Genomic DNA, 16,607 nt, shown 5'->3' on the forward strand with positions numbered 1-16,607 from the left:
ATTGCAGCATTATGTACAATCGCCAAGATATGGAAGCAGGCTAAGTACCTATCAATAGATGTGTGGATATAACAACTATGGGATATTTACACAAAGGAATACTACTCAGTCATAAAAAAGAAGAAAAATTTACCCTTTGCAACAGCATAGATAAACATAGAGAACATTATTGTAAGTGAAATAAGCCAGACAGAGAAAGACAAATATGTCTCATATGTGGAATCTAATGAACAAACTGAACTAAGAAGCAAAACAGAGACAGACTCACAGATGGGGAGCAGATGACAGCTAGTGGGGGAGCATGGGAGGTTGGGCTGTGGAGGGATTGAGCCAAAAGGAAAAATGACTCATGGACGTGGACAACAGTGTGGTGATTGCTGGGGGGACGGGAGTATAAGAAGCAAAGTAGTAATGGAAAAAATACAATGAAGAATAAATCAAAATATTGTCAGAATCGACCTTTTTTCTTATTTTCAATTACAATTGACAATCAAATTATTTTATATTAGTTTCAGGTGTACAGCATGGTTGTTAAGACACTTACATAACTTACAAAGTGAGCCCCTTGGTAAATCTTGCAACCACCTGGTACCTTATATTGTTATTACAATATTAGCAACTGTATATCCTATGCTGTACTTTATATCCTGTGATTATTTTGTAACTACCAATTTGTACTTTTTAATTCCTTCACCTTTTCACCCAGTCCCCCAATGCCCCTCCTATCTGGCTAATATCAGTTTGTTTGCTGTATCTGAACCCGTTTTTGTTTTGTTCTTTAGATTTCACATATAATACAAATCATGTACTATTTGTTCTTTGTTGTTTGACAGAATAAGCTTTTTAAGAAACAATCACCACACCATTATCACAATCAGGAAATTAGTAATTCCTTAATATTATTCAATACTCATACCATGCGTAGTTTTCTTTTATTGCTAAGAAACATTCTATTGTATTTGCTTGTTCCAATAAAAATACAAATAAGATCTACATATTGTACTTAGTTAGTGGGGCTATTTAGTATCTTGTGATTTTAATTTTTTTCCTATGTGACTTGCTTGCTGAAGATCTGGGTCACTTGTACTGTAGAATTCTTACATTTTTTATTTGACAGATAATGTCCATTTGGTGTTAATGTGTTCATCTTTCTATGGTCTCTGGAAAAAGACAGAGGCTTATTAGACTTAGTTCAGATTTTGCAAAAGGATATATTGTATGTGGTGTTTCATGTTTCCTATTTCATAACACTGGGAAATATATGTCTGGTAGTCCTAGAGTTATAATTTTGTGCATATAATAATTTTATTGTCTTTCTCCTTACTAGATCATTAGCTTCATGTAAATAGACGCTATATTCGCATTTATTAAAGATTGTTTAAATCTTCAGTGATTAGCACAATGCCTGAAAATTGACAATAATGTTTTATTTAACTTAGATGAGGTATAGAAATGTCAGTTTGATAGGCAAATAATTTGAAAATATTTATAATCCTGTAGTTGTATGTATCTGATTCTCTTCCTGAGGTTTTGCGAATAACTGACAATTTATAGAAAAGTCTCACTTGCAAATTCTGTACTTAATGGTATAATATTGTTTCAGCATTGAAACAATGAAGTGAAGTGGGGAACACTGGGTCTCTTCCTCTGTGTTGAGAAATTAAATACCAATAAATATAGATCAAACTTGGCAACTAGAACTCAATGAGGATTATATTTGAGAATTCATTAAGGCACTCGTGTCTAGTATATCACTGATGTTCAATAAGCATTATATTATTATCATTATTATTTTAACCTTTTCTAAAAAGGAATATAGTCAAGACTTAAGAAGTTTATGTTGATGAAGTAGTTTCCATATAGACTGCTGTGTCATTTTGTGTTTGCTTTCTGTGTTCCCTGTAATTAGCCGTTGACATTTTTCAGTTGCTTAGTATATTCTAAGAAGTACCAATTGCTTAACATGAACTTACTTCATTTGAATTGTACAACAACCTATGAGACAAAGGGAGAGGCTGAAGTTCAGAAGGATTAACAGGATTGGCAAATATCATACATTCATTAAGTGCCTGTAGTGGATGGGCAGCTATATTAACCTGGCTTCAAAACTGTGATTTTAAAAACCAAAATGATGTATTGCTTTCTATGATGGAGAATAGGAAACATCTAGATATTCTCCCAGTAATGCCAACATTGGAATTAGAATCTGACTAGCCTTCATTCAGATCGATCATCTAAAGTGTCTCCAGTATGTTCCATTTTAAGTTCTCTCTCCAGAGTTTTCTTATGTATAAATTAAATAAAGAAAGAAAGGAAAAGAAATCTTGTGAAAATGTTTTTCCCTCTCACTTCCTGGAAAACCTTTGCATGACAAAATGTTCTAGTACTTTTCCAAGAAAAGAAATCCTTTACAATTGATATATTTTAATTAAAATCAGAAAGACTTTGTGTGATCCAGAGCAGCCAAATGAATGAGGATTTTGGGAAATGAGGAAATCGTCCAAGTTCTTAAGCAGAGTTAATAGGGCACTCATCCTGGGATAAGAGAAGTATTGTGTTCTTGGATACATTTGTGTGTAGCCCTTCACATTTGAAATGTCACTTCAAAACAAATTACACATTCAACATATCATTCATGCCATAATCATTCAATCTTTAGGACCCCAGATTCATTTCTACAAACAGAAAGCTTTTGTAATTTGTTTTTCTGTGACTTTCTCATGGGTGATATAATGGCTATGCTCAATAGTCTCTTTTTACACATGTTTTCCTCATATGGTCTATGACTGCTTCTTGTTTCAATGGTATGCGTGTTATGGGCCACATAGACACAAGTGTCTATCAATGAGTTTTCATTTGGTATTATCCTACATCATGTTGTTCAGGTCTCATATTTTGGAAGAATGGCGTTCTTAGAGCTTCTTTATTAATAATGACAATTAAAAGGCTTACATATGTAGACAAATTCATATATTCCCCTTTTTGATTCAGAAGGAAACTTTGGTATCATGAAACTCTTAGCCAACTTTACTACACATATCAATTAGTGTCAATGTGTTTATTGACCCTTTACTTCTCCCCAGATCTTCTATATGAGAGGGTCCCTGGTATAGCTTCTCTCTGTCATTTGTCAATTCCCTCAACCTGTCCTTTTTCCATCTAATAGAAAATGTAGTTTACAAGTTTTTCCCCCAAGCCCAGTGTAAACAATCTTTATTAGCAAGTATCAAGAGTACAAAGTAATAACAAATCCAGAGGAATCCAAAGATGGCAGAGCACAGCTCCCTTCCAGCAACTGAGGGTCTGTAACGAGACCAGTGGAGAAGGAGCACTTGACCATGGGCACTTTGGAGCCAGCACCCTTCAAACAGGATCCCAGGGGAAAAAGGAGCAACACCCCTGGAGGCATGGGCTGTATACCATCACAGGTTGCTTGGTTTCTGCTCACCACACAGCTCAAAGACTCCAGGTAGGGTGATAGGATACTGGACTAAAATGATCCCTCTCCAAACCAAGGAAGGGGTCTGACCTTGGTAGGTCCTGTGAAATATAAGCAAGCTGCTTCTGATTGTTTTTTGGTATCCTGTTTTCCCTTTTAGGAAACCTTACAGCACAATATAGATTAATTTAAAAGATAATTTCCTACAACTTCTTTAATGCTACTTCTGTCAATTATTTTAGATTAATAAATCAAATCTTTTGCCAGGGAGCTAAAAATCTGCCAATGTATTGAAATACAACACTAAAATAATTGAAAATTAGAGTAAACCCTGGTTAAGTTCTACTAATCATGAATTTAATTATTCCGTGGATAAATAATCCTATATATCATGACACACAGTGTGTTTGTTTCCTCTTGAAGGAGCTAGAAAGCAAATCAAGCATCTTTTTTCTCTTTTTACAGCTTCAATACTCTACTTTTATGCATGCTTTTAGTACTTTATGATTTCTAAATTATGGAAGGCATTATCCTTTTGAGTTGAACACTTGCATTTTCTAAAGTTAATTCTGATGTGGTGCCTGAAGCAAATCTGAATTAATAAACTATATCTGCATTATGAGAAGTCACATCTAGTCAAGGAACAGGTATGAATGACCCATGGACATGGACAACAGGGTGTGGGTTGACTGTGGAAGCAGGGGTGTTGGTGGGGCAGGGGAGAGCAATGAGGTGAAAATCGGGACAACTGTAATAGAACAACAATAAAAAATATAATATATCCATAGTTTATCAGCAGTAGTAACATCTTTTGGGACAAAAATGTGTATATTAATGAAATCTTTAAAGATGTTGGCTATTCTTACCATAGTGTACAAAAGAAAGAATGTTATGTAGCTAAAGCAGATGCTCTTATCAATATCACTTTGGATCTTCTATCGTGTATCATGCACAGATATTGAGAATCTAGCAATGTACTCTAAGACTTTAATAAGATAACTCAAACACTGTGATTCTAAGAAGCATTTAAAAAACATTATACCTCAGCTGCTTCATTTCCTTCCTGAAGTTCTTTTAAAGTGTGCTGAAATTTTGGTTCAGTCTTCTTAGCTTTTTCAGCAGCTGTTTGCTTCTCTTCTTCATAGAACGCAGCAAGTAAGCCAAAGAACAAACTTGCCATATAAAAGGCAAACCAAAAACTTGTTATAATAAAAAATACCATGTAGACCTTTCCAGAAGCATACAGGATCTAAGGAGAGGAGAAAAATAGGACAAAGAAAGAAAAATGTTATTTGTATTCCTGTAATCTCTTGCTTTAAAATAAAAAATAAAAATTTTATGAAAATAATTTAGTCATAAGTGGAATGTAATCACAAAACAGTTTAAGTACTGGCAGAAAGCTCTTCAATTTTAGACATATCTATGGTATAAAATATATGGTACAAAACCAAAGAAAGAATTAAGTAATTTATTTAATATGGGGTGAGCATTTGACTTTTAATGTTTTCAATTAATAAAGAAAACAGTGAAAAAAATCTTTTAAATAAAGAAAGCTGGATGATCTATATATTGGAGATTCTTTTCTTTGCAATAGAGTCTTCAAATATATGAAATTTAATAAAGTTAGAGAATTAATGTTTAGAGATTACTTTCTTCTAATTATTATTTTATGGAAATATCACAATAAGATACCAAGCCAGGTATTCAAAAAGGAGGGGAACAAAACTATTTCTGTTATCTGTCAGAGTATCTGCTTTGGAAAGGAACTTATGGATGAATCCCAAGGGAAAGTCATATAATTTATAGATAGAATAATGCAAAATTGTAGATTTCCAAACTGAGTTTAACTAGCTTTTATTTCATAATAGTTGCATAAGATAGATCAGAAAATTAAAAAACTTAAGAAATTATAAGTAGAAATTACAAATCCAAAATACAGTCCACCGATTTATCTTCCTCATTAATTAAAAGTATATGAGCAAAAGAAAATGGGAATAGTTTAATTTCAAAGCATCCATTTGTATCAGTAAGAATTATTTATAGAAAATATTGTGTTGCTATAAAGAGTTAAGAATGTTTACAGATTAATAGAAAGTTTTAACATTCAATCAGAGGTAATTTCTTATTAATGTATAGTATATTGTCTTTAAAAATATTTTTAATAAACCCTATTTTCTCAGTAGGATTTTGTTAAATATTTCTTCCCACTGAAGTAGCTGTCACTTACACTATTCAGAATTCAGTAATAGATTTTATGGAGTATACTGCAAGCCATGCACAATAATAAATACTTTATTTTATTATCTCATTAATTCTGTGCAGCGCATTTATGTGGTATTACTATTATTTTCAAAGTGTAGTAGAGAGATGAAAATTAGATAGGTAAAATGAGTTGCTGAAGCTCTCAAAACTATGGAAGATACCTGAGTCTAAAACTTTTGCTGTTTTCACTATATGCAGTTGGTGAAAGATAAAGATATATACTCTAATTATGATGAAAAAATGTACAAATCCTAGTTCTATTATATTTTAGCATAACATTGTGGCTAATTTTAGCCCCATCTCATAGTTTTGTTATGAAACTCAAACAAAAGCATGAATGCAAAGATCTTAGCCTGTGGCAATTATGCAATAAATATTAACTTTTATTAAACAACTCTATTTTATGAGCATTGACACTTTGTTTTGTTCATTTCTGTACCCATGGCATATCAAAGAGTACCTGGGTCAAATGAATACCATATTTTTCTCACTATCAGATGCACCTGACCATAAGACACACCTAGGTTTAGAGGAGGAAAACAAGAAAAAAATATTCTGAACCAAGTAGTGTACTAAAATATTTAATAAAATACAACAGAATAATATTTCAACAATGTCAAGTGAACAGCAGTCAACAGCGGTATTAAGAACCATCATCACTGTCATTAGCAAATGAGGAGAGACTTTAAGGTTCAAGTACTCTTCTAGTTTTCTGGGAACCCTAAGACTCATCATCGCTAGTGTCAGAATTTATGAAGCTCAGTTGCTCATAATCACTGATATCACTTTCTTCGCTATCTTCATACTGACCAGATGCCTTGAGATTCAGCAGTAAAGTGGGACATTTAAACATCCCCAGGGGTTTCGCAAAGGCCCACTGCTTCCTCTTCTAACAGCTGTTGCCACTGCTGACAGGTCAGGTAATACACATCACGGTCTGTGACTCAATATTTACTGCATAAGATGCACAGACACTTTCCTTCCACTTTTGGGGAAAAAAAGTGCATCTTATGGAGCGAAAAATATGGTATATTTGTTGAAAGAATGAACAATAATATTCTCCAAAACATGAGCTGTATTGTCTTTGGGAATAATTGCTAATTTTTCCTAGTCACAGTCCACTTAGTTTAGAACAATATTCAGAGAACAAACCCAGTTCAAATAAAAGAAAACTTTATCTACACTAATTAATAAAACTAGAATGTAATAATGATGCAGATACTGCATAGACTCCAACACCAGGGCATTCAAAGGATTCATTTTAACGAGAAAATTAGCTAATACACTGAGAGTTATAAAAAGGGCAAGACATTTATCAATACATAAAATGACACAATCCAAATACTTATGTTTTTTATTTATTAAAATTTCATTAAGCATTTCTGTGTGTTGGATGTTGAGGGCACAAAAATAAATATAAAGCAAAACACCTCTTCATAGGTAGTGTATCTCCTAGTGGAAAGAAGAACTGAACAAACAATTAAAATAACCACTGTCCGAGTTAATTGTAAGGTACAGTGGACTTCTGGTATAGGATATGATATGAGCGTATGGAAAAGCTCAAAGAAGAAATCGGGCTTTGAGTTATGAATTCGAAGCATGAGACTTGAAGACAGAAAGGAACTTGAATTTAGGTAGAGTACAAGATAGATTTAAAAAAAGAAATTATGGGAAAAACTAATAGAGGAAATGGCAAAATTTCTTACACAAATAAAGCAGAAAGTATGTATTGAAATATTGTTAGGAAATAAATCTGGAGGAGTGTGCAGTACTAGATCTTAAAGGGCACTAGGTATCATGCATATGGACTTTGAACTTCATCCCATGGAAAATCTGTAAACCATTGAAGGATTTTTAGCAGGAGGATAACATTATAGGATTATTTTGGAAATAAGAAGTTCCTAGTGTTGTGGAGGAGGCATTGAAACTTGTCAAAAAGTTTTGGAAATAACAATATAAATACAAATCTTATAAAATTAAAAAATATAGTTTGTATAAAGAAAAATAACGTTGCTTGTAATATTGTTATGTACTACATCTTTGTTTGGTTTACTTGATTTTTATTTAATAATATATCATGGACCTCTGTGCCAAAAACAGATTACATTATTATATCTTTATTAATGGTCTATACACACACACACACACACACACACACACACACCTTTTTTTATTTATCCAATAAAAAATTCTGGGGGTGTGTTTTTTGAAAAAAATTGTTCTTTCTCAACTGTTAATACTTCTGGACTTTAAAGTAATTATTTTATGTAATATTTTTAATATTAATTATGCTGCTAAAATAGCATTGCATACTCTACTGTGGTAGAACTTCTCTTTAAAAAAAACTGAATCTTTGTTTTAATAAGTGTTATATCTTTCTGAGAAACGATGGCACACCAATAATCAGTTATGAAGACAGACTTTCAGAATTTAGATTTCAAGTTTCATAACAACAAGATTTCTGTTACAAGTGAAGCATGATTGCATATTAAAGAGAAATGAGAATAAAAGAATTGAAAAAAAATAGCACATTGTTGGTATTCAATAAATAACTGTGTAATACTTGGCAATCTCATAGGTTCAAATTTATGACTAAAGAATTGGTACCTAGAAATGTCCTTACCTTAATTTCACAGAATAGGACAGTGATCCCTGGTACATATATGTGTTGTAACTTTGGGGAGGTTACCCAACCACTCTGCTCTTAGTGTCTTCATATAAAAAGCATACACACACATACTGACTATGTAGGAATTTTATTGAAGATTAAATGAGATATCATACATAAGAGCACAGACTTTGGCACAATGTTAGGATATAGGTTCTCTTTCCTACTGTCCTCAAATCCTTCTCAACGTAAAAATATAATAAACTGTGTTACATTTGGTCATTAGTTTAGAAGGGAGCAGCATGGAGGATGGTACCATCCTTATGTGCGCAGCAGATTCTCTCTGTTCTTACCTGATGATACAGTACTTCAGGGAAATCCTGTGTCATTAACCGGAATAGGGCTAAGAAGGCCCAGCCGAAATTGTCAAAATTTGTGTAGCCATTATCAGGATTTGCACCAGCTTTCACACACATATATCCTTCAGGACATCGACTGAAAAAAAAAAAAAAAAACAAAGAAAAGAGAAACTGCTTATAATTAGCTGCCTTTCAGATTATGGCCAAATCGTAAATATAGAAAAATCTTCCCATAAATAATAAAGGGCTGTCATTTCCACAGGGATCAGTCTTTTCCCAAACAATTCCCAGTGAAAAAGCTGCAAATAAGCCCTGACTGGCATGGCTCAGTAAGATGAGCATTGTCCCAAAAACCCAGAGGTCGCTGGTTCGATTCCCAGTTAGGGTACATGCCTGGGTTGCAGGCCAGGCCCCAGGTTGAGGGCGTGTGAGAGGCAATCCATCGATGTTTCTATCACACATTGATTCCTTTCCCTCTCTTTCTCCCTCCCTTCCCCTCTGTCTAAAAAATAAATAAAAACTTAAAAACTAAATAAGTAAAATATATAATTCATGCTCCTCTTCCCATTATGTGCTTTTTGTCAATATGGGCTCTAGAGCCTAAGAAGGAATTGAGCTTACAGATGGGTAGTAGTCATGCAGCTGAGGAAAGTAACATCAGGAACTACATAAGTCATAGCACTGCGGAGCAGCACTCTATTTCTACTTTCTTATCTCTACGTCTGAAATTACAGGACAAGAAGACATGCAAGTTGTGTTCTCACAAAGAATTACTTATAAATGCTGTTTTTAAGAACAATAAACTTTTTATTTATGTAAATTTTATTCATAAAAGATACACAAGCCATAAAATAAGTGAAATGACAGCATATATTTAATATTTCTTTCTTCAAAGGCTTCTGGCCAAAGAAAAGATCGTATATCTTTTTTGGTAATCTCCACTAGCCCTGAGGCACACTGAAGACAAACAAACAAACAAAAACTAAGCTTGTGTTGAAGTCCCAGCTCTGCTGTTCATTAACTTCTTGACCTTGAATAAGTCATTTAGCTAGTTTGTCTATTGCTTTTCTTTTCTTTTTGTAAAATTAATTTAATAGTATTCCATACTATTCACTGTAAACTTGGTTTTGATGATAAAATGCAACAGCCTAATCAAATGGGAACCATCAGTAAAAGCAATAATTATTCAATAAACATTATTGATTGGTGATACTGACTTGATAGAAGAAACTATTAACATCACTTGCCTGGCATCTGTTCTGTTGCCACAAAGGAGCGCATCTCTTTCTCCTTCCATATAATAAAAGTGTTCTGTTCCTGAAAATAGGAAAGAAATGATATTCCATATCTAATCTTGAGTGAAGAACATATCTGAAATCCATTTAAATGTCTATAGTGAAAAGAAATGAGCATATAGCCTGGCTCTCTCTCTCTCTTTTTTTTTAATCTAAGAAGCTGTTTTAGCATCAGATGCCAGGCCAAAAAACCTCTGGCAATCTACTTATTTCACTGACCTGAAAGTGATAAAGCTCAGTATAGAAAGAAGAGAATTCCTTTCAAAATTAGAGTTCAGGAAAGTGAATATAACCTGTCAGGTATGACAGACCCCTGACAGAAAATCTTCCGAGACTAATATGTTTGAAAGCAAAGGACTTTTATTTCCAGGATTTATTCCTGATGCTTTCCTTGAGCAGAAGACCAGATTTTTCTGTCTTTAGGTTTAATTTTCATTCTCTTCCCACTTTGAAGCTTGTTCTTCTACATCGAGCAACCAGTGCTAATTATATCCTCGGTGTCACCTAATTTCAACCACAACTAAGGTTTATCTGAATTATAGCACATTGAATTTATCTAGGTATCCTTGTCTCTCAGTTAAAATGTAAAATGTATATTTATAAATATAATTACCAGGGTTGGAAATATGCATGCTTAGAAGCATTGGTTTTCAAGTTCTAAATTCAAATCACAGAGATCAAACCCCTGAGAGAAGTACTGAGTGTGTGTGTGTGTATACATACAAACATATATGTACATAAAATTGTATATATACTGTATATACAAAATTGAATTATACCAATGTCAAATAATGTCACTTATGTTTGTCACCTAAAATAACTTAGAAGAATTTTTAACTCATAAATATTTAGAAACCATTTATGAAACCCTCTGAATGGAAATCAGAAACCAAATAAAATTTGACATTAGTAAAACTGAGTGGTCCCAAATACTTTTCTAAGATCCAAGGTCACTGTCAAGAATAAAAAGACAATCTACAGAATGGAGAAAATGTTTTCAAATCTTGTATCTAATAAGAGTCTAGTATCTATGATATATAAAGATCTTATTTCAATTCAATAATAAACAGGCAAATAAATCAATTAGAAACGGACAATGGATTTGAATAGACATTTCTCCAAAGAAGATATACAAGTGGCCGATAAGCACATGAAATGATATTCAACATTATTAGTCATTGAGGAAATGCAAATCAAAGCCACACTGAGATACTTCATACTCACTAGAACAGCTATAATAAAAAAATATATGACAAGTTTTGTCAAGGGTGTGTAGAAACTGGAACCCTCATATATTGCTGGTGGTAATGTAATGCTGCAGAGTCACTTTCAAAAACAGTTTGGCAGTTCCTCTAAAAGTTAAACATAGAGTTAACATATAACCCAGAAATTCCATTCTTAGTTATATACCCAAGAGCGCTGAAAACAGATGTTCACACAAAAATGTGTATGTAAATATCCATAGCAGCATTACCCATAATAGTCATAAAAGACAAAAACAGATATCAATCAATTGATGAATGTATTTATTTTTATTTTTCCAATGTTATGTTTTCTTCTTCCTATTATTATTATTTTATTTTAGTGTTTACAGTTGTCCCACATTTTCTCATTTCAGCCATCTTCACCCAGCCCACTCCCCAGATGAATCTATTTTTAAATGTGATATATACATACAATGGAATATTATTCAGCCACAAAAAGAGATGAAGTACTCATTCAGGCTACAACATGGATGACCATTGAAAACATTATGTTAAGTGAAAGGAGCTAGTCAAGAAAGATCTTATTGTTTAATTACATTTATATGAAATGTGGAAAATAGGGAAGTATATATAGAGACAAAAAGTAGATTAGTGGTTCCCAGGGGCTAGTGCGAGAGGGAAACGAGAAGTGATTGCTAATGGATAGGAATTTTTGTCTGGGGTGATGAAAATGTTCTGGTTTGTTACCTGGTGAACAAACCAAAACTATGACTCTCATGGTATTTTGCACTAAAACTGTGACTATTATGATATGTAAAGTAAAACAAACAATTCCCCACAAAAAAAGATTTCTTAAATTTTTTGACATGTCAGGCAAGTGAGTCTTACTTTGAATATAATATGGGTTTCTGGTTCCATTGTGCATGGCTTCAGTTTCATTTTCATGGGACCATCGGAGACATTTATGCTTCAGCTTGCCCATGAAGAGCCCCATCCCAATTAGAGAAAATATGCTCAGAAAAAACAGAGTAAGCATAATGACACCAGTAAATTTCTTCAAGCAACGGAGCAGGATCCTTACATAAGACTTCAGGCCTAAAAAAAGACAGGTTTGTTTTCAATAAAATAAAATATCATAGTAAAGCAACATTAGCAAACTTCTCATGGCAAATACATACTACATCAAAATTGGTAGCTTTGTGTTTCATAATCTAATTTATCAGTATCTAGATCTAATAAATAAGATGGTTGTATTGTTGCTAATTTATTGCACCTAACAAAACAATTCAGACACAATATATTTTAAAATTAGTCATTTGTTTGCTTCTCTTTACTACATAAAGGATGGCTTTCTCTCTTGGCTGCTGCTTTTCCTACCAATCACCATTGTTTCTAAGCATAAGTAAAGGTATAGAGTTATTAATGGGTTACAAATGTTGTTGAACCAAAAAAAAAATAGCTTGAAATAGCAGTATTCTATAATATTCCTTCACTAATTTTTAAAAATTTAGTTTTGAAGCTGACTAAATAAAATGTGGAAATTTGTAATGATTATAAATGAGAATAACACAACTGTGATATATGCAGGCTGTATTTATATCAGAATACTTACTAATTGAAAACTCAACCTTAAATTTAGCTTATTTAAGGACACTTGTTTTTCTAATTATTGAGTAATACATGCTTAATTATGAAAACAAAAAAAAACAAGAAACAAAAACCAAATTAACATAATTGTACTTTACAGATGAAATTACAAGTTTTCTCCCTCCTTCCTTTACTCCCTCCCTCCCTCCTTTCCTTCCTTCCTTCCTTCCTTCTTTTCTTCCTTTCTTCCTTACTTCCTTTCCTTCCTTTCCCTCCTTCCTCTCTTTTCCCCTTGGTCTCTTCTTATTTGTTGGTCTGTCTATATTTAGGATTCTAATAACTGCTCAGCTCAATAATAGATGAGATTATAGTAGCTTTCTGATGTTGAGTACGTTACTCAACATTTTTATGTCCCCATTTTATTATCTTTAAAGTGGGAATAATAATACATATTTCATATATTATTGTGAGAATTGAAAAATTGTTTTTTAAAATGACCTTCTCAGATGATTGGATGAAATAAAGTTATTCCTGTGGTTAAAAAACTGTGATATCTAGATTAAATATATTAATATAATATCAATTGCTAGAATATTAAAATACATGTTTATGGCCTAGAAGTCACAGTATTAATTTTTTTTTGCTATATAAAAGTCTTTTTTAAGGTTAACGTAAATGAAATTCCTGTGTCAACATATATATGGCCACACTTAAGTGTTGATACATATGTTCAAATTGCTTTTAAGAGGTGTTAAATCAATGTTAAGCCAAAGATTATGTATGTATACAGCGAAGCCTTCATTAAAAATAAAACATTAAAAATTATTTCCAATTTATTAGAAGAAAAATGGGATCACTTTAATGCAATTTCTGGGATTACTACAATGAACTTTTAAAACATGTATATTTGTACTATTATTTATTTTTTGGGTAACTGTCCTGACTCCTCTGTATATTATTTTACTGAAAAATTTTTTCATATTGTTTTGTTGGAATTATTTTTAAGAATACCACTTAAACGAGAATATATGTGTGTGAATAATATGTAATTTGTATGTTTGGATATATACATATATATGTGTATGTGTGTGTATATATATATACCAAATTTTTGTGAGCTTTCATTTATTGGTGCCATTTTGTTTGAAGGTAAAAAAAGTCACCATCCAACTTTACAGAGTAAAATTTATTAATAATTTTCTTTGTTACATACCATTCATTGTTATATACCAAAGTTATGAACCAAATTTGATTTTGATTTTGATTTCCTGATATAATTTCCCCCTTCATTTTACTTTTAAACTTTTGTTTTGTTTTAGTTTAGGTATCTCTGGTAGAGTTCAATTTATTTCTGATTTAATATTAAAGTCTCTACATCTTGACAGAAAAATTAACCCAATTACTTTTATTTTCATAAATTGGTTTTATTTTGGATTGGCCTTTACCATTTTGTTTTTTGATTTTTATATTCCCTTTTGATTTATTATGTGTTCTATGTTTTTAAAAATTAACTTCAATTTCTTTTTTCTTCTAATCTTTGATAGAATTTATCTATTTTGAGAACCTGTATAAAACTTAAGTTCCAATTTTGAACAAATGTACTCTTTGCATCAAAATAAAATGGTATCTACTATAGTCTTACCATATAAGAACAAAATCATATTTGTTTTCTCACATTACTCAATTTCCACTTCTCAGTTTTTGTTAATATAATTTAGAAACTTTGACCTAATTATAATTGTTGAATTTTATGTATTTTGCACTATATTTACATATTCCTATGACATAAGAAAGATAACATTCAAATTCTTACAAAGCCTTGTCAGAAAACATAAGTTCATGCAAATAGGGAGCAGAGGAGACTTTGGTAAATATGCCTGACCTAAAAGGTCTGCTGGTCTTCAACTACAGCTGGTAGTTGCCATCTAGAACTATCATTGGATTGATGCTGACAGTTTCTACTAATTAATTAATTAGCTAATTTTTAAGAAGATTTCATCTATTTATTTTTAGAGAGAGGGGAAGGGAGGGAGAAAGAGAGGAAGAGAAACATCCATCTGTGGTTGCCTCTCCCATGCCCCCAACCGGGGACCCGGCCCACAACCCAGACATGTGCTCTGACTGGGAATTGAACCTGCAATCCTTTGGTTCAAAGGTCAGTTCTCAATCCACTGAGCCACACCAGCCAGAACTCTAAATTAATTTAAATTTTAATATCAAAATTTATATTTTTATAAGGTTGATATCAATTTCAAAGTTTTTAAAAACAGAAAGAAAATACTGTATGTTTCTAATTCAAGAATGACCCATAGATGTCTATGCTATAATTTGCAATTTATAACATTTGTATTCTGTTTTACAACCTACTAAGAACAGTATTTTGGAATTCATTCTCTATTGAAATGATTTCAGAGTCCATTGTGACTACTTTTGGTAGTAAATCTTCCCATTGAGAATGTTTTATTTGTATACTTTTGTTTTTCAGCAGATAATCAGGAAAGATACATAGGTAAAATCTTGGAACTCTTGCATGGCTGCGGATACCCTTCTCCTGACTTCATGAATGACAGGCTGGTACAGAATTCTGGTGTCATAACCTCACTGCCTACACTGTCTCAAGTTTTGAAATCCACTGCCCTCTCAAGAGGTCTAAGGATAACCTTTCCATAAGCTCTTTTTATTTTTCTTCTTCTTCTTCTTTTTTTTTTTTTTCCTTAGGGGTTTTATAGTACTTTTATAAGTCTATCTTCTGTGTGTGTGTGTGTGTGTGTGCGCATGTATGGTCTAGTGTAAGATGAAACTTCCATTTATGACTAAGATCTTTCTCAATTTAAGGGATTAACAAATTCTAGTGTATTTCTAAATAATCTTTTACATTTATTCTAGTCTTCTTTTTAGGTTTATCAGTTATTGCTAAAATGGAACTTCATTTTTTCTCCCTCATTAACTCATACAATTTTTAGTTCTACTGAATTAATAAAGAACTCTATAGTTTTTCTTTACACAAGTGTTTTTGTTTTACTCTCCCATAATACTATACAGGTAATACTATATTTTACCACTTCCGTTGCCATCAAATATTAACCAAGGTTATTATTATTTTATCACTTTTTAGTTTTAACAGTATTTTTATTTGTCATTTTATAATCTCATTTCCATCTTTTGCTTCAATAAGTCTAAGTTTTCTTCTATTGAGACTATAAAACATGATTTCTTACGCTTGCTCCTACACTCTAGTGAATGTGTTCCTCTTTATTCACTGGCCTGATTTCCTCTATAACCCTTGCCTCTGACTCTAACATTACTAGGACATGAAACTGCAGTTGATGCAATTGTAGTGGATGCAGTTTCATGTTCTCGTAATTTGCGGAGACGAGTAAGGGAGTGAAAACTGTGACAATTCCTACCAGGCAACACTCACTGGTTTCTTCACTGGGTTTGGCGAAACTGCCAGGTCACAAACCATTTTTATTAAACAGTTGTATTGAGATATAATGCATAAACCATACAAGTCACCCATTAATGTGTACACTTCAATGTTTTAGCATATGCACATGGTTATGCATGCATCAGCACACTCCTCAATCTTTTTGCTGCTTTGCCAGCCAAGACTCCAAATACATAGCATGCATAAGTTTGGCCTTCTCCACGGTGTCCCAGTGGACAAAAGCTGCTTGTAGATTTTACTTTTTCTTATTATCATGCCTGCCTCTGGGTTTATTGACCCAGCTATTTCATAATACTCCGATTCATTGCAGCCAAAAACAAACATACAAACAAACAAACAAAATCTCTGAGTGAAGTTGTTCCTATCTGAATCTGTTTATTCATTGTAAATAACAAATTAGAAGG

At 32.5% G+C, this 16,607-nt stretch overlaps 1 protein-coding gene across 1 annotated transcript in view; it reads right to left on the reverse strand.

The window, feature by feature from the left end:
• SCN7A (sodium voltage-gated channel alpha subunit 7) overlaps nucleotides 1–16,607 on the reverse strand; it is a 90,308-nt gene that overhangs the window by 41,263 nt on the left and 32,438 nt on the right. Inside the window, exons 7-10 of the mRNA XM_090280463.1 lie at nucleotides 12,057–12,263; nucleotides 9,916–9,985; nucleotides 8,663–8,804; nucleotides 4,482–4,688 (exon numbers count right to left, since the gene is read on the reverse strand). Of these exons, the coding sequence (XP_090136589.1) occupies nucleotides 4,482–4,688; nucleotides 8,663–8,804; nucleotides 9,916–9,985; nucleotides 12,057–12,263 (626 nt within the window). The remainder of the gene's footprint in view (nucleotides 1–4,481; nucleotides 4,689–8,662; nucleotides 8,805–9,915; nucleotides 9,986–12,056; nucleotides 12,264–16,607) is intronic.

Source organism: Furipterus horrens, unplaced genomic scaffold (assembly GCF_987537825.1).
Source record: "Furipterus horrens unplaced genomic scaffold, mFurHor1.1.pri manual_scaffold_1, whole genome shotgun sequence".
In the NCBI taxonomy this organism is placed as follows: Eukaryota; Metazoa; Chordata; class Mammalia; order Chiroptera; family Furipteridae; genus Furipterus; species Furipterus horrens.